Consider the following 26,947-nt stretch of genomic DNA (forward strand, 5'->3'; position numbering starts at 1 on the left):
AAATAAATAAGTTCCTATTATGTCCATTGGGGTTCACTTATGAATAGGAATGCATAAGATTGCAGTCTAAATCATGATTATCAGGATTAAAAAAAATATTAGAGTAATTCTTAGTATGTTCAAGGAGAAACAACTATATAAACCCACAGCAGAAGAGCTCTAGATCTTTTGAAAAATCTGAAGCTTTCCAGCTTTCCAGTGAGAGCCAGTTTAGCGTAGAGGTTAACGTGTTGGCCTAGAAACCAGGGGAATGTGTGTTCTAGGCCTGCCTTCGGCATGAAAGCTGGTTGGGTGACCTTGGACCAGTCACTCTCTCTCAGCCAAACCCACCTCATAGGGTTGTTGTTGTGGGGAAAATAGGAGGAGGAAGGAGTATTAGATATGTTCACCACCTTGAGTTATATATCAAAAAGGCAAAATAAAAATAATAGTAACATGGTAGGAGGAAGAAGAGGGGGTAGAACATATTCTTACTTAAAAATAAGAACATATTTATATCTCTGTTTCTAACAAAGTAATTAAGTAATTTGTCATCAACATGTATGTCAATGACATCTGTAATTACCTCACTAGAAATTTTTCCATTCTGAAAAAAATACTGTACAAAAATAATCACTACAGAAGGAACTGAAAAATATTAACAGTGTAATTATTTACAGTTTGTGTTTCTGTGTATTTGTCATGAGTGCCGTTGAGCTAAAGTAATCAGCGCAATGGCACTCATGACAATGACAAGGAAATAGGTGAAGGGGTACAAGTTAAGCAGCCATCAACCCACAACGACTAACGGCTAACAAACAATAGATAAACGGATCACGGAGCCACCCAAGCCATCAGCAGCAATACCACGGGGATCGCCCAGCTGAAAGCAATCAGCAGAAGAATGAAAACCTGAGGATGGGCGATCCTAGAAACCCTCAACCAATGGCAGGGCAACGCATGGGACAAAGGGGGGTGACGTGACCGAGAGCGAGGGGGCGCTGACCGGCGCGGGGTATTTAAACCCCGCACCGGCGCGCTCCTGTCACTCTCAGCTTTTTCTAACAACGTTGTACCTATCCTGAAATAAACCGGAGCCTGCTTTGCAACCCAGTGTCTGAACGTTATTCAGAGGTAGGCAGCGCATGACATAAAGCTGAGAGTCATAAACTCAGCCTCGCCGAGCCCCACCGGACGACAACGAGCCGCGGGAGGAGTAGACGGCGAGAAGACCAGCAAGATGAGGCCGGAACGGCGCGGGCAAGGAGGGCGAGCCGCGCGGCAAGAGACAGAGGAGGACCGACCGAGGCCAGAGGCACCGCGGACTCCCGGAGCCATGGACGCCCGCCCCACCCGACCCGAGCCTCAGCTCCAACCCCAAGGGGAGATGGCGACGGAGGCAACCCGACCGCGGGAGGGAGCAGCACGACTTCCGAAACCAGCGGAGGACCCCGCGCCCCACATCGCACCCCAGCAACGGGCGTGGAGCGACAGCCCCACGGTGCTCGACACGGAGGAGGACGACGGAGACACCCATCAGACGGAGGAGGAAGCGGACCCGCGGCGGAGGGACGATGAACCCCCCCCCCCGAGGACGCGCCAACGGAACCGGCCCCAGCGGCGGTGCGGGCTGTGGACGAGGAGGCACGAGCTGAACTCGCGGCCATGCGGGCTCAGCTGACGGAACTCCGGACCATGCTCCAGGCGCTTATGCCCCCCGCGCCACCCAATGACGTCCCCGCACAAGCCCACACCCCGAGCGAAGCACCGAACCCACACGAGCCAGCGGAAAGCCAGCAGACGGCACAGGCGGCCGACACCACATCCCGGGAAGCGAGAGGCGGGGCCGCGCAAAACGCCCGGGCCCCAAAGGACTTCCCCATCTTCTTCGATGGGACCCCCTCAAAACTCTCGTTTTTCGTCACCAACGCTAGGGAGTTCATGGGGAGGCACGGACACTCCTATGACTCCGAGGCCGACAAGATCGGCGCCGTGGCGATCAAACTCCAAGACAGGGCGGCGGACTGGTACGTCCAACTGTACGAGTCCAGCTCCCCCGCCCTCGCCACCTTCCCTGCTTTCATCAACGAGATGAAAAACTATTTCGAAGACCCCCTAGCCAAAGTACGGGCGAAAAGCGCACTCCAGAGACTTAAACAGGGCGCACGCACGGTCCCTGACTACGCCCTGGAGTTCAAAGCCCTCGCGGGAAAGGTCTGCGACTGGTCTGAGACCACCCTGCTGGAAATCTTCAAAAAGGGGCTCAACCGCGACGTTCTCCAATGGGCCCTCTACCGCGACGACCCAGAAACGTTACACGGGTGGATCCACCTCGCGGGGAAAGCCGAACACGCGCACCGCACCTTCCTTATGACAACCACGGAAGACACAAACTACGTCGGGAAAAAGGTACCCGCACCACACGGGGGGATGGCCGGCCCCATATACCCTAAAAAGAAGTTCAACCGGGAGCCCTGCGGGAGGTGTGGCAAATTAGGGCACAAGACGGCGGACTGCTTCGCCAACCGACCGCCGACCAGCGCGCCCAAGCCCGCCCCGAAAATTAGCCCCAAACCACCCAACCCGGGGCCGCCCCCTCACCGCCGAATGACCGTGGCCACAGCGACACCGGAAGAGGGCTGGGACGCTTACTGGGGAGAAGAGGACAATACCGACCCCGACCAGCCGGCGGGAAATGCTCCCCGCTTGCCCTGAAACGCGTGGCGAGGCAGGCGGCGGGACAGCAACGCGAACCACCTCAACGAAACGACAAAAGCTCCGTAATATTGGCAGCAATTCAACTCTCTGCCGGCAACGGAGCCACCACGGCCGCGGCACTAGTGGACTCGGGGTGCTCAAAAAACCTTATCCACCCCGACCTAGTCGCCAAACTCGAACTCCGCTGCTTCCCCCTCCCCACGCCGCTGGCATTCCACCAGCTGGACGGCTCCACAGCGGGGGGGAAACCAGCCACGCTACAAACCGAGCCGGTCACCCTGCAAATGGGCACTCACACCGAGCGCACATCGTTCGTAGTCACGCCCATCGGACGGCCCATTGCAGTCCTGGGGATGCCATGGCTCGCGAAAAACAACCCGCGGATCAACTGGGCGACCCGCACCTTCACATTCGGCGACGGCGAGTATCGAGCACCAGTACCAGCTGGCAAAAGCAACCCCACGGTAGGACGAGCGGAGGCGACCACACAAGACAACGCCGCTACCACTGCAGACCTACCGGAACAATACGCCGACTTCTCCGAGGTCTTCGGAGAAGCAGAGGCAGACCAACTACCCCCCCACCGCAAGACGGATTGCCGAATCGACCTACTGCCCGACGTCCCCCTACCTAGACCAAAGATCTATTCGATGACCCCGAAGGAGATGGCAACCCTCCGGGAGTTCATCGATAAAAACCTAGACAGGGGATTTATAGAGCCAGCATGCTCACCGGTCGGAGCCCCCGTCCTATTCCGGGAGAAGAAAGACGGGACCCTACGGCTCTGTACCGACTACCGGGGCCTAAACGCGGCTTCCCTGTCCAACAAATACCCCTTACCCCTGGTGAAGGACATGCTCGCCCACCTGTCCACGGGCAAAGTCTTTTCCAAATTGGACCTGCGCGAGGCGTACTATCGCATCCGAATCAGGGAGGGGGACGAATGGAAGACGGCGTTCAACTGCCCCCTAGGCGCTTTCCAGTACAAGGTACTGCCCTTCGGACTCGCGGGGGCCCCTGGGGTGTTCATGCAGCTCATCAATGAGGTACTGCATGAACATCTGTTTAAAGGGGTCCTGGTCTACATCGACGACGTCCTTATTTACACAAAAACATACGAGGAACACGTAACCTTAGTCAGGCAAGTCCTCGACAAGCTCAGAAGGGCGCAGCTCTATGCAAAGCCCACAAAGTGCGAGTTTCACAAAGACCGCCTAGACTATTTGGGGTATCGAATCTCCGGGGACGGCATCGAGATGGACCCCGCAAAAGTCGAAGCGGTACTAAACTGGGAGCGGCCCCGCAACAGACGGCAACTACAGAGCTTCCTGGGATTCGCGAATTTCTACAGGTCCTTCGCCCGGGGGTTCGCTGAGATAGCCCTACCCTTAACGGACCTCCTCAAAACCAAAGGGGTGGGGGACACCAGACGCGCCAAGAACCCAGGCACAGTGCTGAATTGGACTCCCGCGTGCCAGACCGCATTCGACAAGCTGAAAGCGCTGTTCACGACGGAGCCAATCCTCGCGCACCCGGACCCAGAACGGCCGTTCGTGGTCCAAGCCGACGCCTCAGACTTCTCCCTGGGAGCCATCCTCCTACAAAAAGACTCCACGGGGCTCCTGAAACCATGCGCCTACCTGTCAAGGAAGTTCTCCGAGACAGAGAGGCGATGGCACGTCTGGGAGAAAGAAGCCTTTGCGGTGAAATCGGCACTAGAAACATGGCGTCACCTACTCGAGGGAGCCACCCAACCATTCGAGGTCTGGACGGACCACCGGAACCTCGAGGCCCTACGAACGCCTAGACGCCTTAGCCCAAAACAGGTCCGATGGGCACAATTCTTCAGCCGCTTTGATTTCCAGTTGAAGTTCATGCCGGGCAAGAAGAACTTCCTGGCCGACGCCCTCTCCCGGCTGCCCCAAGACGAAGAGCCCGCCCCAGACACCATTGGGACGGTCCTATCCGCCTCGCAACTGGGGATGGCCGTGACCACCCGAAGCGGCGCACGGAGGCAGCTCGACGCTACGGCGCAGCCGACGGCGGGACAACCGGCGACGGAAAGAAGGCAACCGCAACTACCAGGGGGAATGCGCACGGACCTCGCCGCCGCCCTCAAAACCGACCCCTGGTTCCTGGCAAACCCCGACAAGGTAACGATGGCGCAAGACCTAGCATGGGGGGAAGGCAGAATCTACGTCCCGGACTCGCAACGCCAGGCGATCTTGCATAGGTCACACGACGCCAAGCAAGCGGGACACTTTGGGTTCCTCAAGACCCTACACCTAACACGGCGGCAATTCTGGTGGCCCGCGCTCAGGCGAGACGTAAAAACCTACGTGGCGTCCTGCCCAACGTGCGCTCGGGCCAAACGGGCACCAGGCAAACCCGCGGGGCTATTGCAACGGGTGGCAGAACCCTCCCGCCCATGGGAGGAAATCTCTATGGATTTTATAGTGGACCTCCCACCCAGCCAGAAGAAAACGGCCATTTGGGTGGTGAAGGACTACTTCTCAAAGCAGGCCCACTTCATCCCCTGCACGTCAGTCCCATCCTCACAACAACTAGCCAAACTCTTCCTCATCCACGTGTACAGGCTACACGGATGTCCCGCACGTGTGGTGACCGACAGGGGCACACAGTTCACCTCCAAATTCTGGCGGGCCTTCTTGAAGCTGACGGGGACCCAACAGGCCCTGTCTACGGCTTGGCATCCGCAGACGGACGGAGCCACTGAGGTTCTTAATGCCACCTTAGAGCAATTTATACGATCCTATACGAACTACCACCAGGACGACTGGGCTGAACTGCTCCCGTTCGCCGAAGTCGCATACAACAACGCCGTCCACACGAGCACGGGAAAAACCCCGTTCGAAGTAGTCTCGGGGCGCGACTTCGTCCCCATACCGGAGCTACCTCAACCCCCGGAACCCCAGGTGGACGCCAGCGACTGGGGACGGAAGATCGCGGAAGCATGGCCAGTAATCACGGCGGCGCTGAAGGAGGCACAGGCTGCTTACAAAGAGCAGGCCGACAAGCACCGGCGCCAACAACCGACGTTCCAGGCGGGGGACATGGCCTATCTCTCCACCAAGTTCCTAAAGTCAACCCAACCCTCGAAAAAACTGGGGCCTAAGTACATCGGGCCGTTCCGAGTCACGCAAATAGTGAACCCGGTAGCAATACGCCTGGACCTGCCACACAACCTCCGGAGGCTCCACCCGGTGTTCCACACCAGCCTCCTAAAACCGGCAACCACCTCCCGATGGCACCCAAGCACGCCTCAGCCCGCACCGCTTATGATCGACGGGCAACACCACTTCGAGATAAGGGACATCCTCGACTCACGCAAGCAACGAGGAACCCTACACTATCTGGTCAGGTGGAAACACTTCCCCCACCCGGAATGGGTGGCGGCGCACAACGTTAAAGCGCCTGACCTGACCAGAGCATTCCACCGGGCATACCCCGACAAACCGCAATCAAGGTCAGCAAAACCAACCCCCCCCCCGCAGGCCTCCCCCCGCCTCCCGTGCCCCAAGGGAAGGGGCCCCCCCCAAGCCCGCGACTTGGGTGGACCTTCCCCCCCCCGGGACTCACTCCCCCCGCCCCGGGCCCACGGGGTGGTGACAAACGATCGCCAGCACCCTCCCCCCGCCCCCTGGCCGTGGGGGAGTGGCAAGCAAGTCAACAGGGCAACCTGGGGGCAACGCCCAGGAGACACAACAAAGGCGACGCACTCCAAATAAGCAAAAAAGGGCCCTACCTGGAGCTGAGCAGCACCCGACCAGCCACGCCTCTCGCCTCGCCGAACTGAGCCAAACAAACAGGGTGTGGTTGGAGCATGCGCACGCCAGGTCAGAACCCGAGCATGCGCACCATGGACACACCCTGGGAAGGCACGTGGTAGAGGGAGGAGCAAAGGGAGGGGCGACAACTACTCCGGCGGGAACTTTGAAAAAAAAAAAAAAAAAAAAAAAAAAAATGGCGTTTTGACAGCTCCATGGGGGAAACCCAGAAACCCGGGGGAGAACACTATTCGGAAAGGGGGCAGTATGTCATGAGTGCCGTTGAGCTAAAGTAATCAGCGCAATGGCACTCATGACAATGACAAGGAAATAGGTGAAGGGGTACAAGTTAAGCAGCCATCAACCCACAACGACTAACGGCTAACAAACAATAGATAAACGGATCACGGAGCCACCCAAGCCATCAGCAGCAATACCACGGGGATCGCCCAGCTGAAAGCAATCAGCAGAAGAATGAAAACCTGAGGATGGGCGATCCTAGAAACCCTCAACCAATGGCAGGGCAACGCATGGGACAAAGGGGGGTGACGTGACCGAGAGCGAGGGGGCGCTGACCGGCGCGGGGTATTTAAACCCCGCACCGGCGCGCTCCTGTCACTCTCAGCTTTTTCTAACAACGTTGTACCTATCCTGAAATAAACCAGAGCCTGCTTTGCAACCCAGTGTCTGAACGTTATTCAGAGGTAGGCAGCGCATGACAGTATTCATTCTAACAGATTCTCTCACATACGTTTTATTGCAATGAAATGCAAGCAAGCTTAATTTATTTCTATTTAATTATTTACTATTTTTACCCCCGTCTGCTAATATAAGTATTAAGGCAGCTTCCATCAATTAAAACAAAATGGAAAATACAAAATTATTATAAAATCAATCCCATTTTATATAATTCTATACAATACAGAATTATAATAAAATCAATACAATCAAATCCTATTAAGAGGGAAAACTTGGCAAAAGCTTATTTTCCTAAAGAGGGGGAGCCAAATGAACCTCTTAGGGGACAGCATTCCGCAAACTGAGTGCTACACAGGAGGTGGCTTTCTCCTCTTTACCGGACAGCTAAGCTTCTAGCAGTGGAGGCATCTTCAACAGAGTCTCAAATGCTGATCTATATAACGAGGCAGGTTCATTACAGGAGAGGCACTCAATCAAACACTCAGGGCCAAGCTGCAACCATCTAGCTAACAAATCTGTTTCTTATATGTCCACAAAATGCCTTTGGACTCAATTGGAAAAACAAATTTCAGAATGCGCAGGAATAAGAATACAGTAACTCTCTATGACTCATTAAAGCAGCCAGTTCTAGTTTCCAGGACTGCACAGCAGCTCAAGGGAGGTTTCCACTGCAGCTGTGAGATCTTAGAAAACGAAATGGCTACTTTAATGTGGCAAAGAGATGCTGCATTTACTTCTTAAAAGCACTGCACATCATAATCCTCAATTATGTCATTCTTTAAAGCTTCTGTTATATGTATACCGTGTTAATACTTCACTGTGCCTTATTAAAACCACAGTCATTCATTAAATATTTTACTTATCTGAAAATGGCAATGAATTTCATACTTCTAAGTCCTTATTTTATTGGAATTCATAATCAGCTTTAAAAGAGTTACATGAATGTTTTCAACAGAAGTCATGAAAATGCATATTTCAACCAATATTTACAGTTCAGTTACTGATTTACTGAAATCAGTAGCTAAACTCCTATTATGAAAATATTTTGCTTTGTGAAAATGCTTGGAAACTAATCTCTACTGTTTATAAAAAAAATATTTAGAGGAAATTCACAGACTGCCATCATGTAACAATTTAACAATACCTATGCAACCTTTACTGTATTAAAACCAGTGTAGTTCTAGAGTTCAGAAATATTAATGTGCCTATTCAATATTCATTAATATCTGCTGACTTATTGTCTCTTTGGTTGAACCATAATTCATAGAAGAGGCTATGGTGAAAAAAGGATGTCTTTTACTAAAGTTCATTCAAATAGTGCCTCTGAATAGTTTTAACTATAAAATTCAAAGCAATACCAGTGTTTCCATATTAAATTAGAAATGTCTTTGAAGGAACCACAATGAGATTGGCAATTAATGTTCTGAAGGATTCCCATTTAAATACCATATGTTAAGCCACTACTGAACTAAAAGAAAAGCATTCACATCTGCTCATTATTTTGCAGTTCAGAACACTCTTCCTCTCCTTTGATCACTTTCTCTAAAGCTCTTGAGTCTTTGATGTATTTGTTCCTAATGGGGGACAGAACTCTGCAAACTGACACTGGATGCCCATTGTGCCAATGGATATATCCTTGGTGTTTGCTGGACTCCATAATCATTTGATTTTCTTTCAAAAATTAAATGGGACACAAGCATACACAAGCATACTCTAAAGCAAAGTACCATCTCTAACATCACCTTCATTTAGAAATACAGACTTCATAATACTCCTACAAAATAAAAATGGTGCATGGCTAAGGCTTACTGCTTTATTCAAAAGTATGCCCAATTATCCTGAGAAAAAGCAGTGGTCAGCTAAAGAGTAGAGAGCATTGTGGGGGTGCAGAGGAGTGGGGAGCAATCTCACCAATTTGCCTTCTGGCAAATAAGTGTTGTGACTGGTAACAACCTTTCTGTGAGAGTTCCATGAAATACTTTCTCAAAAATTGAAGATCCCAGTTATAGATCATAGTGTCTAACTGCCTAATGAACTCATTATCCACCCTGTTTCTTATGGACAGGCAATTTTTACCCAGACAGTGAGTAAAAATTACAAACAGATATCATAGAACAAGGGGGAAAAATGTGCAGTGCCCTTCTGTAGCTTCAGAGTGCTCCTAACATGGCTGGAGCTAAAAATGTGAGCCATTTTATGCATTTATGGTGGTCTGTGAGACTTTTGGTGGTAAAATGAGTTTTTTATTCACAGATTTTTAACCTTTAAAACTCTGAAACTCCTCTCTCAAAATGGGCCTTGGCCACACTTAGTTTGGAAGCGTGATAGCCACTTAGTTTGGAAGCGTGTCGTACATACAGGCTGATATGGCCCTTGAGCTGAAGTTGTATACCTCTGTCACAAAAGGTAAGGACCAAAAGTATCCTCAAGGACCACTGTAATCTTTGTACAGCTATAAGTCATGTTAGGAAAAAAAACCTGCAAATTAAACTCAGCAGTTTCCAAGGGTTCATGTTCTGAGTTGGCATTATACTATATGAAGTTTACCATAATACTCATCATATCTATTTCACATGTTGAAAGAAAGGATTGTATATGGTGGGATTGGATTTTTTTTCTTTGTGTTGTTACATCACAGAGGATATAATAAACATTTAGCTAACGCTAAGCTATATTCAAGCAATGATGAGACACAAACAGCAGTTGAGATGAAGTGTATCACAGCAAGGCATTATATGGGAAGGAAAAACAGAGACTATAGTGGATTCATATACAGGTAACTACTTTTCTATTATCATCTAATTTAATTCATTTCTGTATGGTAATTGGGGGGAAAAAGAGAACCACTGCAGAAGTTACAAACCACCAGGCTGAACATACCCTACCAAATCAAAAATGGCAATCTATTGGGAGCATAATAGTACCTTTAGAACTGACACACACTAAGTAGGCAACAAGTTATAACAAGCCATACATACTTCTGTTATTCCTTGGTTTCTTAATTTTGTTGCAGGTCTCCACTAGGAAAAAGCGGGGGGGGGGAGGAGAGGGGGGCTATGAATGTTAGACTCTGAATATGATCTGCAGCCACAATTGCTAGAAAATTAAACTGCTTTCATACTAAGATTGGAAGATCAAGAGTCAACATGCTCAAATGTATCTATTCCAATGGACCAGACACCTTCAACTGCAACAAAAGACAGACTATGCAACATCTCCTACTTTATCCTTTGTCAGAAACAGATTTTTGCTAAGACCAAACTATGAGCACTGAAATGTGTACAATGGTGAATGGTTAATGGATGTGAGAAGATGATTAGCATTAACTGAAAATAGTGAGGAAAGCGCTTAAAAGAATTGATTAAAAAAACAAAAGCAAGCACTGAAAATAGTTTCCATCATTCCACTGAAATCCCAGTGCGTACTGGGAATGGAAAGTGTTTTTGACTGAATATGAAGAGGCGCATAAACAAAGAAGCATCTAGTTCACTGATACTAATATAAATTTTACCTGTTCTTCACACGTAAGAAGCTATGAAAGAATAAGTTTATGGGTGGGTAAATGGCTCAAAAATAATCCAAATTTAGTCCTGTACAAGGAAATGTGTATAGAGTGCAATCAATACAAAAGTGTACAATTTGGGAAGAAGCCCATTATCATGACCTGCTCTGACATATTACACTAATAGGTTAGTTGATATGTTTAAGAACTCCATTTTAAAAGGTTATAAAACATGGCAAGTAAAAAGCAAAGCCACTGAAGTCATCTATACTTCCCTAATTCTTAGTAACAGCTAAAACAGAAAGGTACAATAGAAGTTCTGAAGGTAATCAACATATGGCGCATGTTCACATGAAAAGTTCAACTTTACAAAGGTTTAGTATAGTTTCATTCCTCATATTATTTTTTGAGAAAGCATGGTTGGTCTAACTTCAAGAAGCCCTACCAACTCAGTTGAACCAGAGGTTTGGAAGAGGCCTTTTAAGCCAACCCCCGTTTAGTGCTGAATCTAAATTAAAGCATCTCCAATGAATAGCTGTCAAGTCATCCCTTGAATGCATCCAGTGAAGGGGAGGCCATTAAATATCAGTTCCCATGTATTTCTGCATTCTGTAGAACTCTACAAAATCGAACTGCCAAATTTTAGTAGCAAAATGACAATTTTTGCATTAGATTTCAGGACAGGCACTACTGTAAATCTGTATTCTTCCACAAATCCCAACCCACATTCAGGAAGTAGATAACAGAAGAAAGTTCAATTCGTGATACTGTTAGATAAGATGCTTTATTGCAAACAAGAACAAAGTAACATATATGCAGAAGATCTGATGAGTAACACAGAAATCAATCAAGCTCTCACTTTCTTCATCAGCATGCTTAAACCTTAAATATTTTCTTCATTCCTTTTGGTCTTCTCCAGCTTTGAGACTGGAACGCACCAGTCCACATTTATATAACAGTTCTGCCTGGGTCTGAGCAATGCAGGTTTTCTCCCTGCCAGCTTCATCTCTTACTGTCTTACTGCAATCAACCATGATAATAATTCTTGCTTTTGTAGCAGATGTATCTGAACACTTGAATGCACTGAACTTAAAATTTCAGGATAACAGGTAAATTGCATAGATGTATTAAGTGTTAAATCATTCAAAGTGAAGCTTACTGGGGGGGAAAACAGCTGGCAATCTGATCCATCTCCCAACGCTGTTATGGCCTTCTCGGGGTCTGAGCAAGCAGATAATAATTAGCAAAACACTGCTTGTCATGAGTAAGGATGGCGAGCAGGGGGCTCCCATCCAGACTGTTAAGCGCATGCGTAGCACTGAGGAATTAGGTAGCCATTCAAAGAGACACAGATCGGAACCGCCTTAACCTTTGGGGTTTATATGGCTGGGGTTTTCCCACACTTCTTCAGTTTGTTAGGATTCCTGTTATGTACAAGCAATAAAACATTAGAGACCAGTTCCTTGTCTCAGCGTGTTTCCTGGCAGTTAGGACACTGCTAGCTCAGAACATCTGCACATTCCTCCATTATCAGGAAAAGGTAAGCCATTTTTCCCTGTCCACAAAACAGTTGTAAGCAACAAAACAGTTGTAAGCAAAAAAATTAGGAAGCCCCTGCCATAGGAAATATAGAAATAACTTGAGTGCTAAAACGAAAGTACAGGTAATGCTCGCTTAACAACCACAATTGGGACCAGAATTTAGGCGCTAAGCAATGTGGTCATTAAGTAAATCCAGACCTGATTTTACTACCATTTTCGCAGCAGTCATTAAGCTAATCACCACAGTCATTAAGCGAACCATGTGGCCGTTAAGCAAATCATGCAGTTCCCTATTGATTTTGCTTACTGGAAGCCGGCTGGGAAGGTCAAAAATGGTAATCAAGTGACTGCATGACACTGCAACCATCTAAATGCATGACGGTTGCCAAGCACCTGAATTGTGATCACATGACTGGGGGGAACACTGTGACAGTCGTTAAGTGCGTGGAACGGTCGCAAGTCAGTTTTTCCAGCAGTGGCAGAAATCCAGACGGTCACTAAACGAACAGCTGTTAAGCGACAACTTCCTTATCTAATTATCAAAGATTCTGTAACTTAATTCTTTTTCCTTTTCAATAAATCCAATTAAATATTTTATGAGGTTCTTGTTTTTTGTTGTCAGGACCTTGATATTTGGAATTCCTTAAGTAAAGCTCAGTCCAAATCTTTGAAAGAGTTTACAGATATAATTTATAGTTAGTAAAACAGTTTTGCTCTACAGTTTAATGATTTTATAGCACTTAAACCAAAACCTTTTCTACATCCTTTGCTGTGGAAATTGAAAATGCTGCAGAGGAAACACAAATGGAGTTAGTTGAGCTTCAGTATACTGAAGTATAAGTATATAGATGCTGGAATTTGATATTTCCATAAACTTCTTTGTGGGCACATATATATGTGAACAGTTTTTCTTTTTTATGAACATTAACAAATCTGTATTGAGATCAAAGAGAGCCAGTTTGGTGTAGTGGTTAAAGCACCAGGCTAGAAACCAGGAGACCATGAGTTCTAGTCCTGCCTTAGGCACAAAGCCAGCTGGGTGACTTTCAGCCAGTCACTTTCTCTCAGCCCTAGGAAGGCGGCAATGGCAAACTATTTCTGAAAAACCTTGCCAATAAAATTGCAGGGACTTGTCAAGGGAATCTCTGAGAATCAGACATGATTGAACAGATTAAAAAAAAATTCAGGTCAACACTGAGTGAGAAACATTGCAAGCAACACCAAGGTTCTCTTTGTCTCAAACTAAATATTGCAGTTCTAATAAATGAAAAGCCTAAATGAAACAACGATACCTAAGAGTCACTTAGGTCAGATGAGCAGCCATACAAATAAAATAAATAAATAGTAAAAATTACCTGTTTTGCAGTAGGGTTTTTTTAATTTAAAAAATTATGTTTAACAGAACACCATTTTATTCTTCATTTTTGACTCATTAGAGCCTTTTGTATCAATGTATGAAAAAATTTCAGTACTGCAGTTCTTGGGCTAATGAACTAGTTCTCATACAGTACTTGTGACTATTTGTGATTGAATGTCAAACAGACCCTGGGAAAGTGAAGCAGGAAACAGGACCATTGCAAAAGAATGCCTCAGCCCAGGAGAGAGGGGAAACATGTGAAAGCGATTCAGAGCAATTCCACCCTAATCACTCCAGGTATAAGTTGAATGGCAGAATTGCTTTGACAGGCTCTCAAGATTCTGTTACATTCCCCTACTAGCAATAAAAGTCTCCAAAAATCCTAGTAGTTCTTATTTGAAAGTCTGCCAGTCTCACAGGGCTTGGCATTATTTGAGTTTGCAGTCTCTGTCCTATGTGTATATTAGAATGATGATACTGACCTACCTCCAAAAGTAACTAATATTATTTATATAATTTAAACCCAGGCATGATATACTTGAGACGCTTACCTAAATTTAAAATCAAACAAAATCAAAGGAAAGTCTTAAAAGCAACAGAAATAGTTTACCTTTTGTAGATATTTAGATTGCAAATGTTAACTGTGCAGAGCAATCTACCATGCTACAGAAATGATAAATATCATTTAATATTTATGCACCCTGCAGTCTGTTTGGCCTCCTGCTATGCCCTGCTGTTAGTTAAGATTTATCAGGACATATTTTCATCCCTTAGTATTTCCTATTTTGTACGCCTCTAGCATAATGTTTAATTGGAAACATATTTTGTTTCTCTTTTTTTAATAATGATCCAATGAATCACTGATGAAAGTTTGTAGGTCTTCAGAATTATATTTACTTATGTACAACACATTCACAAACATATAACTTGGATAAGTATACCCAGCTTGTTTTGTGCAGCTTCTTACTGGCACTGTAGACTATTCCTGGCTCATTAAAAGCAAAAAAGAAATGGAGCCATGTGGCTGTTGACTTACATTAGAAATCCAGAAAGGAGGGAACGAAGCTTGATTGACTCTCTAACTCTAGGAAATAAATACTCATTTTGTGACTATTAAAAATTAACATCTAGCCTGCTCTTTGAGTGAAAAAGTATGGACACCATTGTCTATACATTATATGGCCTGGAGAGAGATTTTAATTACTTAAGAAGACAAGGGGACTTAGGTGCCCTGGATCATGTGTCAGGAGACCCCAAGGCCTTTGAAGATTTCAATATTAATGGTAAAGATATCTTGACAGGCACAGTTCCAAATTTCAAGGCCTCCACTGTTTCCTTTGGCTTTACCCAGATTGTTTCAGGACCTAACCATGGAAAAGGACCATACCCTCAATCTGATTCTTACATTAGAGGGAAATAAAAAAAGTAGATAAAGAGACTTCCAACTTTCTCCAATACAGATATAAATGCAATTACAAATATAATCTCTACCATTACGAACTAGCATTCGTTGAACCTTAGTAACAATATTTCTATAAAATCAAACCTTTTAATCATCAAAACCCAAAACTAAAGCTTCATTTTTTTCTGACACAAGCAAATAGTCTAAAAGTGGTTGCCAAGTAGAAACAAATCCAGAAATGGTATTTTCTCTTATCAACACTGTTAACTTGACCATTTGGGTGATCTGCACTGTTCCTAATTATTAAATTAATTGCTCCAAAGCAACAATACCAAGCAAATTTGTTTGTTTAAGCATATAATAAAAATGAAAATTTGCATTTGTAAGGGGCTAATTAGAATGTAATGGAAGAATGAAAAAAATGAACAGACTAACCAGTTATTTATGCACAACCAGGGAAAGAGTGAGTAAATTTAGTTACATCTCTACTTCAGCCTTAAGGGACTTGCTGTTATTAATTTAACAAATATTAATGTTTTTCTAGATAACAGAGTAACTCAACTTAGCATTGCCATATACTCCAAGTTTTGACTGGATTCTATAAATATCTCCCAAAACCCATTTAAGAAGTTAGCCTGTGTTCCCTGCTTTCACATTTTCACTTCAGTTTTTGCCCCCCCCCCCCTGTTGAGTAGAATGCTGCAGGTATTCTGACTTCCATCTTCCAGCATTCCACTCAATTGGTAAACATGTATGTGATGGCTGACATAAAGGAAGGAGTGATATTATATTTTTCACTACTGAATGAGGTCAATAATGAAGACACAAATAGTATTTGCTAACAAAGACATTGTCTGCTCTTTTACTATCAAGGTTCTTGCACCAGAACAGCCTGATATGAAAAACTTTCTTCTACACTGGTATCTTCAACACTTCTGTCCAACCTCTATAATGGAACTTCTCCTCCACTACATTTCCTTGCCTCCCTCTACAGCCTGCTTTGAGAAATTCCCTCAACTGTCTAGAAAAGCAAGGGGAGGGGGAAGGGGGAAAAGAGAGAGATGATGGAACCAATTTTACTAGTAGCTAGTTACATTTTGTACAAGATGGTATATGAAATGGCCTCTACACTTTATTCAAAGAAGCTACAACATAGATTCAAAGAGCTGTAAGAGACTTCATAGTCATTTAATATACCCCCCTAATTCACAGAATGGGAATCTAACATGCCACAAAGCATCAGCCTCAAGCATAAATTGTATTTCCATCAATGCCTCTGGCACTGCTTAAAAAATAAAGGCAGGTAGCTACAGCCCAGTCCTTTGTTTGCTTACTATGCAGAAATGTTGGTGTTCTGTAATTGCTACAATGGATATGGCCAATAATTTTGTGAAAGTGTCCATAAAATGCTTTCAAAATTACAAATTATTCCATTGCCCCAAAGAGGTTGGGAACTCTAGCTAAAATATAAAAGCAAACAGTTGCCATCATACTGAAGAATTTCTGCCTAATCTCTAAACTTCTATATTTGGGAAAGGTGCTCTAATATGTGGAAGCATTGTAGCTCTAAGTTTTTATGAATTTATCCATTACAAACTAGCATTAAATCTGGTTTCAGGATCAAGACAGCTTTGATCAATTTATGGATGACCTTCAATACATTGAGTGCAGGATATGGAATGCACTGGACAGGCTAGTTTTTTAAAGCATTTTACTGTTGAGTTATACTGGTTTGCACTTTGCTGTTGGACACAAAGAAAGTCCTGCTGAAAATATTTAAAGCCTGAAAATATTTAAAGCCTTGACTTGTCTGCAGGAAAGGTAAAAAACTGGAAAGATGGCATTTGCTGCAATGCAAATGCAAGCCCTGCCCCTTTGTATATGTGTTGATAATGATGCATATACAAAAAGGGGAGAGGCCAAGATTGTGCTACAGTGACCACCAACATCCTGTTTTTATCCCCTCTGCAGATGCTGCTGAGGCCAAGACATTTGAAGAACTGCGGCCTTCTGCATGAGCCAGCCGGGCGTTTGATATCAGTTCTTTTTATAAGTCCCACAGTAGGTTCAGTTTGAACTGGGGGAGCAGGGCAGGTAGGTCATTCATTCCAGATTCTGGAGCTTCCATTCAAAGGAGGTCAATTTTACCTCCTCAGTAACCTGGAAAATACCATATTTTAAAGGAAAGTATCTACTTTCTAAGTCTTACAAATATTATAATTGCTGTTTTTCAGGGGGGAGAGGTTTTCTCTTTGTATATTTATCTTATGCCATAAATATGAAAAATGATTTTATTGTGATTGTCCTAAAAGCTGTCTAAAAGAAGTTCTTGAAGATGAGGCTTGGTACAAATGTTTTCAAATTAAATTAGTATTTAAAAGGCATACTCTGAAACCAACATATTTATTTTCAACATATTTATTGATTGATTTAAAATCCCAAACTCTAAAAATTAATTTAGAAAAGCATTTTTAATTAAAAAATATCCACTGAGCCTAAAAAAAGAAAAGAGAATTCAGGTCTGATTCTGAAGGAGAGAAGGAATATAACATAAATATAAAACTGAAAAACCTTGAAATGGGCAGTGACAGTTTATTCAGTAACCAGATAATATAAAAACTGAGGAAATGCTTAAACAGGTTAATGTGTTATGAAATTACTATATTCAATCTACTTTAAAATTACAAGAAATCTTAGCACAACATTTTAGAAGAATTCTACCTTCATGGAATCCTTTCCGATTGGCTTGCCTCCAGAGGAACTTCTAAATATTAAAGAATATTCTCAGACATGTTCTCCACTGCACAATTAATAATAGAGCAAGTCAGGTCTGATGGGATTACCTTAGATTTTTAGAATATTCCAACATATCTTAAAGAACTGGGGAAGATCTATATCAGTAATCAGCAGGCTGGGGGAGATGTTTTATCAGATATATTGTCTTCCACCCTGTGGAGCCATTCACACTTCCTCAAGGATAAGCTGGTTCATTTTGGACACCCAACACAGGAAGGGCCATCTGGAATATCTGATTCTTTGGAAAGGGCTGTCCAGAAAGGAAAAATCCTGGAAAGTCCTTCAGCAATCCCATTTGAAACACTTCCATAAATTTCCTGACTGGTCTCATGTCCCAACTTCAGTACCTTCCATCAATGCTGATTAAAGGGTGACATTACAGTATCTACCCCAGCAGGAAAAGACAGGAAGAGTTCTAGGATAGTGAGAGTGGTAGACAAGAACAGATCATACAAGGGAAATAATTTCCAACTTCAAAAAATGAATGGACGTTCACTCACTATTGAGCTCTCTAGCCAAGAGGAAAAGGGCAAAAGAAGTTCTTTCCAACTCCAACTGAAGAAATAAATTGAAATTCCCACATGCACACACACAGATCCTCTGAAGGAAGGGATTGAGAAGGCTGAAGGGATAGCTCCAATTGATGAAACAATGGAAATGAAAGGAAGGGCACATCTCCCAGTCTCCCACGATGGGACGGAGTAGGAGGCGCATGTTCCACTCAGGGAAGTGGTGGAGGTTGTTATGGTCTGCTTCTGTTATTCTGGAACAGAGGCTATCTGACAAACCGTCAGGCTCAAAAGGCAGGAGGCAATCAATTACCTGAAGCAGACCACAGAAGCAATGAGCAGGAGCAGACTGAGCAGACTCAAATAATGAGGAGCCAAATCCTGCAGGTCACCTAGCCAAAGGGCATGCTGGCACTCCTGAATGAGCTAAGGCAATCTGCTTGGCTACTCAGGAAGCAAGGGTGACAATCCCCTAACTGAGCAGTGCCCATAGCTGGAGATACTTAACAGTAGGTAACAAGACCTTGCTCTCCATTATAAACAAGGCCCCAATGCCAGACCTTCATTTCTGTATCCTTACTCTGTTGTCAGAATTTATGACTCAGTCTGCCTTCCGGAACTCCCTTGTGTCTCAACCTTAGGCTGATACAGACCACTCTTGTTTCTCTGCCACTGCCTCACCCCTTTTTCCTGAATCTGCTTGCCATTGGCTGCCAACCTTTTAGCCCTACCTCTTGTCTTTTATGGCTATAACTCTGGACTGCAGTCTGTAAACCTCTGGCTCTTTATCCCTGAACTCTCTATTTCAAGCTGCATTGGCATGGCTGATGTAGTGCCCTGGCTGCCAGAAAAAGATCTCACCTTCCCTGGAGTTTGTGCATGACTGCTCAGCTGAGCATTTTACCTGTCTTCTTAGTTGTCTGAATTACAATCCCATTATTAAACTAGTTGCAACTTGCTACTTGTGATTGCTCAGTCAAGAAAAGGACAAAGAGAGATGGTGTAAGAGTTGAAGCCAGTGAGGCAGGATTCGCTGATTCTCCTGCCTGAGAAAGCCATACTGTAAACAAGGGAGAGAGGGCAGAAGCCCTCAAAACTGAAAAGCAAGCAGTTACACAGCAGTTGATTCAAAAAGCTGAGAAGAGATCTAGAATTAAACCTGGGGACTAGCATATATAGACACCATAATTCCAGGATATTGTTAGAGTATTTCTTCATATATATGGCTTCCTAATTCTCTGCAGGAAATCTATACATCTAAACTTCTTGTGTCTATTTGGAAGCACAAAGCAAAGTAAGTATTTAATTGCTTATCTAATCTGAATCCAACTTTCCCCCAATACCCTCCAAAACATTCAAGGAATACCTAGGAATACAGGTTTAAAACCACTGCCGTAACAGAACACAAACAACATAAAATCTACACAATCCACTTCTGATTCATCAAGATTGCTGGCCAAAAGTATAACTTTAAAAAACTGTTCAAAATGCTGTAGAAATACCTGGAAAATTTTTCTCTGGCTGATGAAAAATTTTAAATACATTATTTTGCCATGGAATGTTTTATAACAGAATTACAGGCTTTAATTTTTTTAGCACAGTCTGAGCAAATAAAACACTGAAAGATTTTTATTGCCAGAAAAGCAATTTAATATATTATGGTACAAGCAAAAATAAAAATGCAAGTCAGCATATGTCACCAATATTTTGATGTGGACCCAGAGACACCTGAAAGTGCACTCCTATAGTGGTCTGTAATAGTAGAAATCTTCCACTTCCATAATAAATCTATTAGTGGGGGAGGGGGCTGTCCAAAAGAGTTCACCTTTTCCTATATGACTAAAAAAAATCAATCGAAAGATAATTTTTGTGTAAATTCAGTCATGGTGATAGTTAAAAACGAGTACAGTATATACCTATAACTTCCATGGTTACCATGTCCCATATAATGTTTAATGGGCCTTCATATATTAAACCTGTGCATTGATAAGATGTACTATTTTAGGGGAGAAGCTAAGATGGCATAGGAGAAGCAGCTATTTAGCTGAGCTCCTCTTAATTTTATTATTTATTCAACCAAGAGTAGTTATGTACTATTTCATTTTTATCCATTTGTTTTTATTTATTTAATAAGCATACTATCTGGGGAGGAATGTCTTAGTCTCAAGGTCCCAAAGTCATAAGCCACTAAGGTGGAAGAGCCTTCTAAGTTTTGGAAACAAATGGAAGGGAAACAAAATCAGAAACAAAATGGCTGGTAAGCACAACAATACAATACAGGCAAAACACAGGAGTTCCCTCAAGAAACATTGCAGGAGGAACATCAAATCTCAGAAAACAACAATTGGCAGGCAGCCACAAACGCAAGAACTTCTGGACATGAAGGATGAAACACGTACGTCCCTCTAACTCCTTGTGTCCATGGTTAATAAATATACCTGGGGCGCTTACAAGTTACTATTTTATCATAAAACTACCAGTACCTAAAAAACATAGAATTACATCAATTTCATGTCAATAGCACACAAAATGTGGTATGTACACTGATCACTGTGTATTACCTATTTTTGCAAATCTGGAGCAAATGTCTGGCTTAGTACCTTTGGACATGCAAACATCTGTAATTATTCCTTTCAGTTAAACTTTATCTGCTAGAAATCATTATCCCTACATAAACTGGCAAGACCCCATAAAACCAAACATTACATAACAGTTAGCCAGTTCAATTTATTTTTAATACAAGAAGTATTTCTGAGAACTGCATTGGAAACATTCACAACAGGATTTGATACTTCGATCACTTAAGATGTATTTGTTGGATGATTAATCAAGAGACTTCTGTGTTAAAACAGGAAAGACTACTCTTGGCGCTAATAAGACTTACAGCACAAGCACTCTGCAGTATATGAGGCCCTTAATAATCCTCTGAAAATCCCTCTGCAAGAGTGGAGGCCCTCTGAACAGAGCAAAGGTTACCTTCTAGGAACCTCTGCAGAATCAAAGACCCTTCTGCAAACAGAAGGCACTCCTATATTAGTGAAAGAGCAAGTGTTAATCCAAGAAATATACTGGGAAGTTATCTCCATTTAATATTAGTCAATACATAAAATTTCATCTAATGTGTAGGTAGGGCCAAAGATTTATCAGCATGGTTGCCTGCCCAATTTTTACACTAGTCATCACTCATTAATTCTGAAGTAAAAACTTTTTATTAAACTATTACATCACATTGTTTTAATTAGTTCTATTAAGAAGCTTTTAAACATGTCTTGGGAAATAGAAATGCTTTAAAAAGTTACAATGCAAACTGAAATTCTCAGAAAGAAGCAAAAAGACTCCATTGTGGAAAGTAATTTTTGTTGCGTGCTATTTTTACTTGCTGTTAAACTGTTTCTGTTATTCTTTACTTCGATTATTTTTCATAGACAGTTTAAGGCTTAGACTCTGAAAGTCACAAGTAGAAGAGAGCTAAAGAAAGGGACATTCCCATTCTTCCTCACCCAAGAAAAGACTTTCCAGGGACAAAGGAGTCCAAACCCCAATAGTGTTCAGACTATATTTACAAATCTTATAAATAAATATTCCATAATAGTCATCATGAATTCTGAAAAACTCTACAGGAGGGACAGTAACTTCCATCTATTGAAAATCTGCACTAAGCTTTGTGCAGTGTATTGAGGGTTGCACTCCGAGAGTCCTTTTAATATTTATTGTTTTATTCACCTGCATGGGATGATTTAGATGGCATGAGAGAAAGCAGAAAAAAATGGGTAAATGGCACAGGAGAAGAGTAGGAAGAAGAGGAACAATAAGGTGGGCTGGGAGAAAGCAGCAACTGCAAGCACAAAGAGGCATTAAAGAGAAAATGGCAAGAGAGGCAATAAACTGTGAAGGGGAGACAGCCAGCTAGAAGATGGAGAAGAAGTATGGCAGCATTAGTAATGGTCAGAATGCTGAAGGAGAGTGGTGGTCAGTGCAGGTTATTAGGAATTGGCACAAAGCAAAGATAATCCACTGGGCTGTATGAGTCACCCTTCCCCCCAGCTGCGTACAATCCACATTGAGTTTCATAGGATAAACTTGGTGATGAGAACAGCAGCTGTAGATGAGGTGGGTTTCAACTGAATAAATTAGCAGAGATGTAAGGGGGTGTTTTTCCCCAAAAAAGTTAATATTAATATTTAAAACACTGCAAGAATGCAGATACATATACTAATATGACTGCCTGAATGAAATTGTGTTGTTCAGCCATTCACACATCAGAGAGATATTAAACATATTCATTTATTCTTGAATAACTATGATTTGTACAGAATGGGCACAGCACATGCATTCCTAAAAAGGGGGGGGGAGCCCTAGCCCAAACTCAGGCATCAGATGCACCACATCTGGGTGATATGAACCAAGCACATAAACAGGAGTGATAACCATTTTTACTTATACTACTTAGGGAAATTTTGACTTGAGCCTCTCTCCCTTATGTATGAAACAAAATAATGCAGTTTTAAAAGCATTTGTGTTAGTTTTTTAATCAACCAAATACCATAAAAGCACAAGTGCTCAATTGTAATTTTTTTGCTACCTGTGAATTTATTTACTTATTTACTAAATATACAGCTTTCTTTCTAACTCAGTAGGTTTAAATCCACTGTAGTGCAGACACATACACACTCCATTTAAGTAATTACTGGATTGTGTGTAGGCTTTTTCCCCTCCCTATTATGTAGATCTGTTATTTGTTTATTATGGTCAATAGAAAGACATTAATTTCACCAGTGTTAAAAAAAACATGCAATGCTCCCTTTTCCCTGCTGCCTTTACTGTTACTGCTTGAAGGTAACAGGAGAAAGTAGTAGTATCCACTTTAGCCAATGCACACAATAATAATTAAAACAAAGATACTAACAATTTACTAGAGAGGAGGATAACCATATAGTTGCACTATCTGCGAAGTGGTAGAGTGACATTTAAAACAGAAAAGATGTAATTTGTAACCATGCATTTTACTGAAGTAAGACATTTCTCAGTGATAATTGAAGCTAGTCTTGATACCTCCTTGATCAAATGCATCATACCTTAAATACTGTTGGAAACAACAATGGAAGAGGAATGTTGTTCTCCTGTCAATTTCTGTGAGCATACTGAATGCATCTTAGCTGGTCACTGCAGGACATAAAAGGCTGGACTAAATAGGCCTTTGGCTTGATCCAGGAGGACTCTTCTTATATTCATTATTTCCAGAATAGTCAAAATGAAGCATGAAAGTATGTTAGAATATATATATCCATTTGTTCAAAAACATTTTTCTATTCCAATCATGCTTAGCAACCTGCTGATTTTTTTGCAGATATTAATTCTCAAAGAAAGTACATGCTCTTCCATGATCAACAAGAAATTCCAGCCTTGAATATCCAAACAATTATCAGACAGAGACCAGACATTAAATTTTACTATAAACTTTAGGGGGGGAAAACCCTGCATTACCCAGAATGTCAGTAGGAGATGGTCAAAGGTAAATGCTTATCATGGTTTTTATGTATGTTAGGAGGGTAAATATAAGTTATGATTTTATTCTAAAACTAAACACGTTAATTTTGAAATGGCAAGTTTTGTTTCAGCAATTTCTATTTACCTAAAATAGAGGAAGATATTGCATTTTTTTAAAAGGAAAAATGTTATTAGGTACATAAGAAACTCAGGATATACTCTCAGTCACGCCTTGGTTATTAAAGTTCATATTCCTACCACTCTAACATCACTCTTATATGGTTTAGCATTAACTGTGGTTAAGAGATTAAATGAGCAAACATGTCTCAGATAACACAGCAAATCAAGGCTGGCTTTGGCTTGCCAGACTCCCTCCTTCTGTTTAGTATCCCAATTGGTGAGCATTTCCTGGATTTTTAGAATTATTATTTTCAAAAAAAAAACATTTTTAAAAAAAATGGCCAGGGGGAGTCAGATCCACACAAGGTAAAACAGAGAATAACCCTTTCCCCAGCCTTTATCTTTTCAAAACAAAATCCCACAGAGGAGCAGGAGCAGAGATGACACTGCTGTACGACCACCTCCACTCTGCCACTTCTGCTTCTTACTTTTTTCTCCTGAAAAAATAACTGCTGCCTAAGTGTACATTAGCCATCAGTCCAGGCTCAGATAAGATCTGCACCATGGTCTGGGTAAAATAATCACTAAACAATCCACACTTATAGACTGTGATTAAAGCACAGCAGTTAGACACACAGTTTCCTTAAATAATACCAATTAATGACATCCTAAGAGAAAACAGCAATTTGGAAAACATTAAAATTGGAAAAGCCTTTCTGAAGCTTTTCCATAAAAGCCTGTTCAAAGTGCAAACACACCATGAGTCACTAGTCAAATGTAGGTGAAATGAATTATTGACTGTTAATTTTATAGCCAACAGAGCTTCCTATATGTTACTCTGGGAGTACAAAAGTGAGCAACTGTACACAAAAAACTGTATTTTCTCCTCTTCCTTGCTGCAGTCACTTAATGATATGGGATAAAAAATACACTGATGATGATAAGACAGCTATATTTCCCAACCAAAAAAGTTAGATGAGATTCTGTTATTGTGAGGTGCTGAACACAATCACAGAGAACCATGTATTAAGAGGGATATTGCCTGGCAGCACAATCAAAGGCAACATAAGCAAAAGAAGGTTGGCTAGGCTATGGCACACAATCAGATTCCTCCATAGGAGATTCACAATAAGGCTTGGCAAAAGCACATAACTACGGTTCTTAAAAATGTCTGGTAGTGAAACATTGGCTGAACTCTATAGATGGGTATACCTATAACTAAAAGTGGGCATATCCACTAACAGTATGCAAATTTTTATGTCAGGAAGGGACTGAAGAAACATGGATACTAGAAATGTATATAGAATGTGTGGGTTTTGCAACACTCCACTCGACGCATTTTTCACTGATGATTCATAATGGTATTAACTCAATTAATTCCTGATTGGTTGAGCAAAATACACTCTTTACTAGTAACATTTCAGGATAATATATTTGCCACAGACCAATTTGTTTGTGGTTCATAGCACTTGCATCATAATGAATGAAGGAGATACTGTATATAATCTTAAAAATGGAGCTCTATTCACTGATGAAAACAATGTTTTCAGCAAAAGAGCTGTATTTTGCTTCAGTTTTAACATTTATAAAACTAGAAAAATATGTATGAACTTTGAAAATTATTATACTTCAAGGATACTTTTTATCTTTCATATTATATATTAATCACTCTCAATTTACAGTAAATCTCAAACAGGGACTTGGTAGTTAAGTTTTATTCAAGCTGACTGATGACCATCATATGCCTGAATATCTTGATTGGAAAACTTCCCCAGTCACAATGAGATTAGATACTACTTTCTCAAAAAAGAGGATTCCTTGCAATACAACACTGTGCCCACTTAAATAGAAGTAAGCCTTGCTGTATATACTGGGGTTTATTACTTACTAGTGGGGATCACAGATATGATTTGTTTGATTTTGGCCAAGTAGCCTACCTTAACCCAGATAATATGGTTTCTCAACTGTGATTTATTGCTTAGGATGACGTGTGAACCTAACCATATGAGCATAGCCAATAAGTGGGTTTAAAACAGTAGCTTAAGTTTATTCAGAAATCCCACTAAGTTAGTATTCAAGGGATAACAGCTTAAAAAACATTATTCTTTGGAAACAGCTCTCCGTTGTCCCTGTGGGAGTTCACAAGTTAAAATAAGCTGGGCATTTAGCACTTTTTAATTCTTTCAAAGTAAAAATATTTAGGCCATAAAATGTTTGTGCCTCAATTTAATCTCTTCTTTTTTTTTAAGATTATTCAGAACTTATTGTTATCACAAAGCAAACAAGAGGTCTGCCTGGTAAGTTCATTGGGTAACTGCAGGCCAGTTACTCTCTCTCAGCCCAACCTACCTCACATTCTTGCTGCTGTGGCAGGGGTGGGGTAGTGAGGAGGCAGAACATGAGATCCTAAATGAAAGGCAGGATATAAATCTATAAATAAATAAACTGCAGAAGTGGTATCTCTTAAAATGGTCCTGTATTTTCTTATGCTGAAGAAAACAACAGGTAATAAAATATTTAGCACTTGCAAAGTACTTGTGTGTGTTCAGGAAACCTCATAAACAATGAATGCTATATATTCTCTCAAAATCCTTACCCCAATCCTCTGAATTAGATCAATATTAATATATTCAGCCCCAGTGGGGGGTAGAGACTATAGATGTGACATTAACTTGACAAGATCATCTAGTGTCACTTATGTAACCTGGTACCCTCTAGACAATTTGAAGTTCTACAACTATATGACAGTAATTCTCTTTCACTATATTTGTGTTTGTTACATTTTTGCATGTTTTCTCCATAAATTTAACAAAACTTGCATGCGGTAAATTGCAAATAAGATCCTGTTTATAAATCAGATTTTCAAATGAAAGGGCTTTAGATTCATAAAACAAATCAGCAGTAGTACAATTGTCAAAAGTTGTAAGACATCACAGAAGATGTATGGGTTGGTCACCAGCTATAAATAACAGAGAAAAACGGTATTGCACTAAATAACCTGAAAACAGACCATCATTTACCACAGAAAAAGTAATCCTACTATTAGTCT

At 42.3% G+C, this 26,947-nt stretch overlaps 1 protein-coding gene across 3 annotated transcripts in view; it reads right to left on the reverse strand.

The window, feature by feature from the left end:
* The window catches only part of HELZ (helicase with zinc finger), a 147,423-nt gene that overhangs the window by 118,542 nt on the left and 1,934 nt on the right, over nucleotides 1–26,947 (reverse strand). Inside the window, exon 1 of one of the 3 annotated variants that reach the window (XM_063293484.1) lies at nucleotides 26,248–26,301. The exons of the other annotated variants lie outside the window; for them this stretch is intronic. Coding sequence (XP_063149554.1) covers nucleotides 26,248–26,298 — 51 coding nt within the window. The 5' untranslated portion in view covers nucleotides 26,299–26,301. Of the gene's footprint in view, nucleotides 1–26,247; nucleotides 26,302–26,947 lie in introns of those variants that run through there. 3 annotated transcript variants of the gene reach the window in all.

Source organism: Candoia aspera, chromosome 2 (genome assembly GCF_035149785.1).
Source record: "Candoia aspera isolate rCanAsp1 chromosome 2, rCanAsp1.hap2, whole genome shotgun sequence".
NCBI classification, from domain to species: Eukaryota; Metazoa; Chordata; class Lepidosauria; order Squamata; family Boidae; genus Candoia; species Candoia aspera.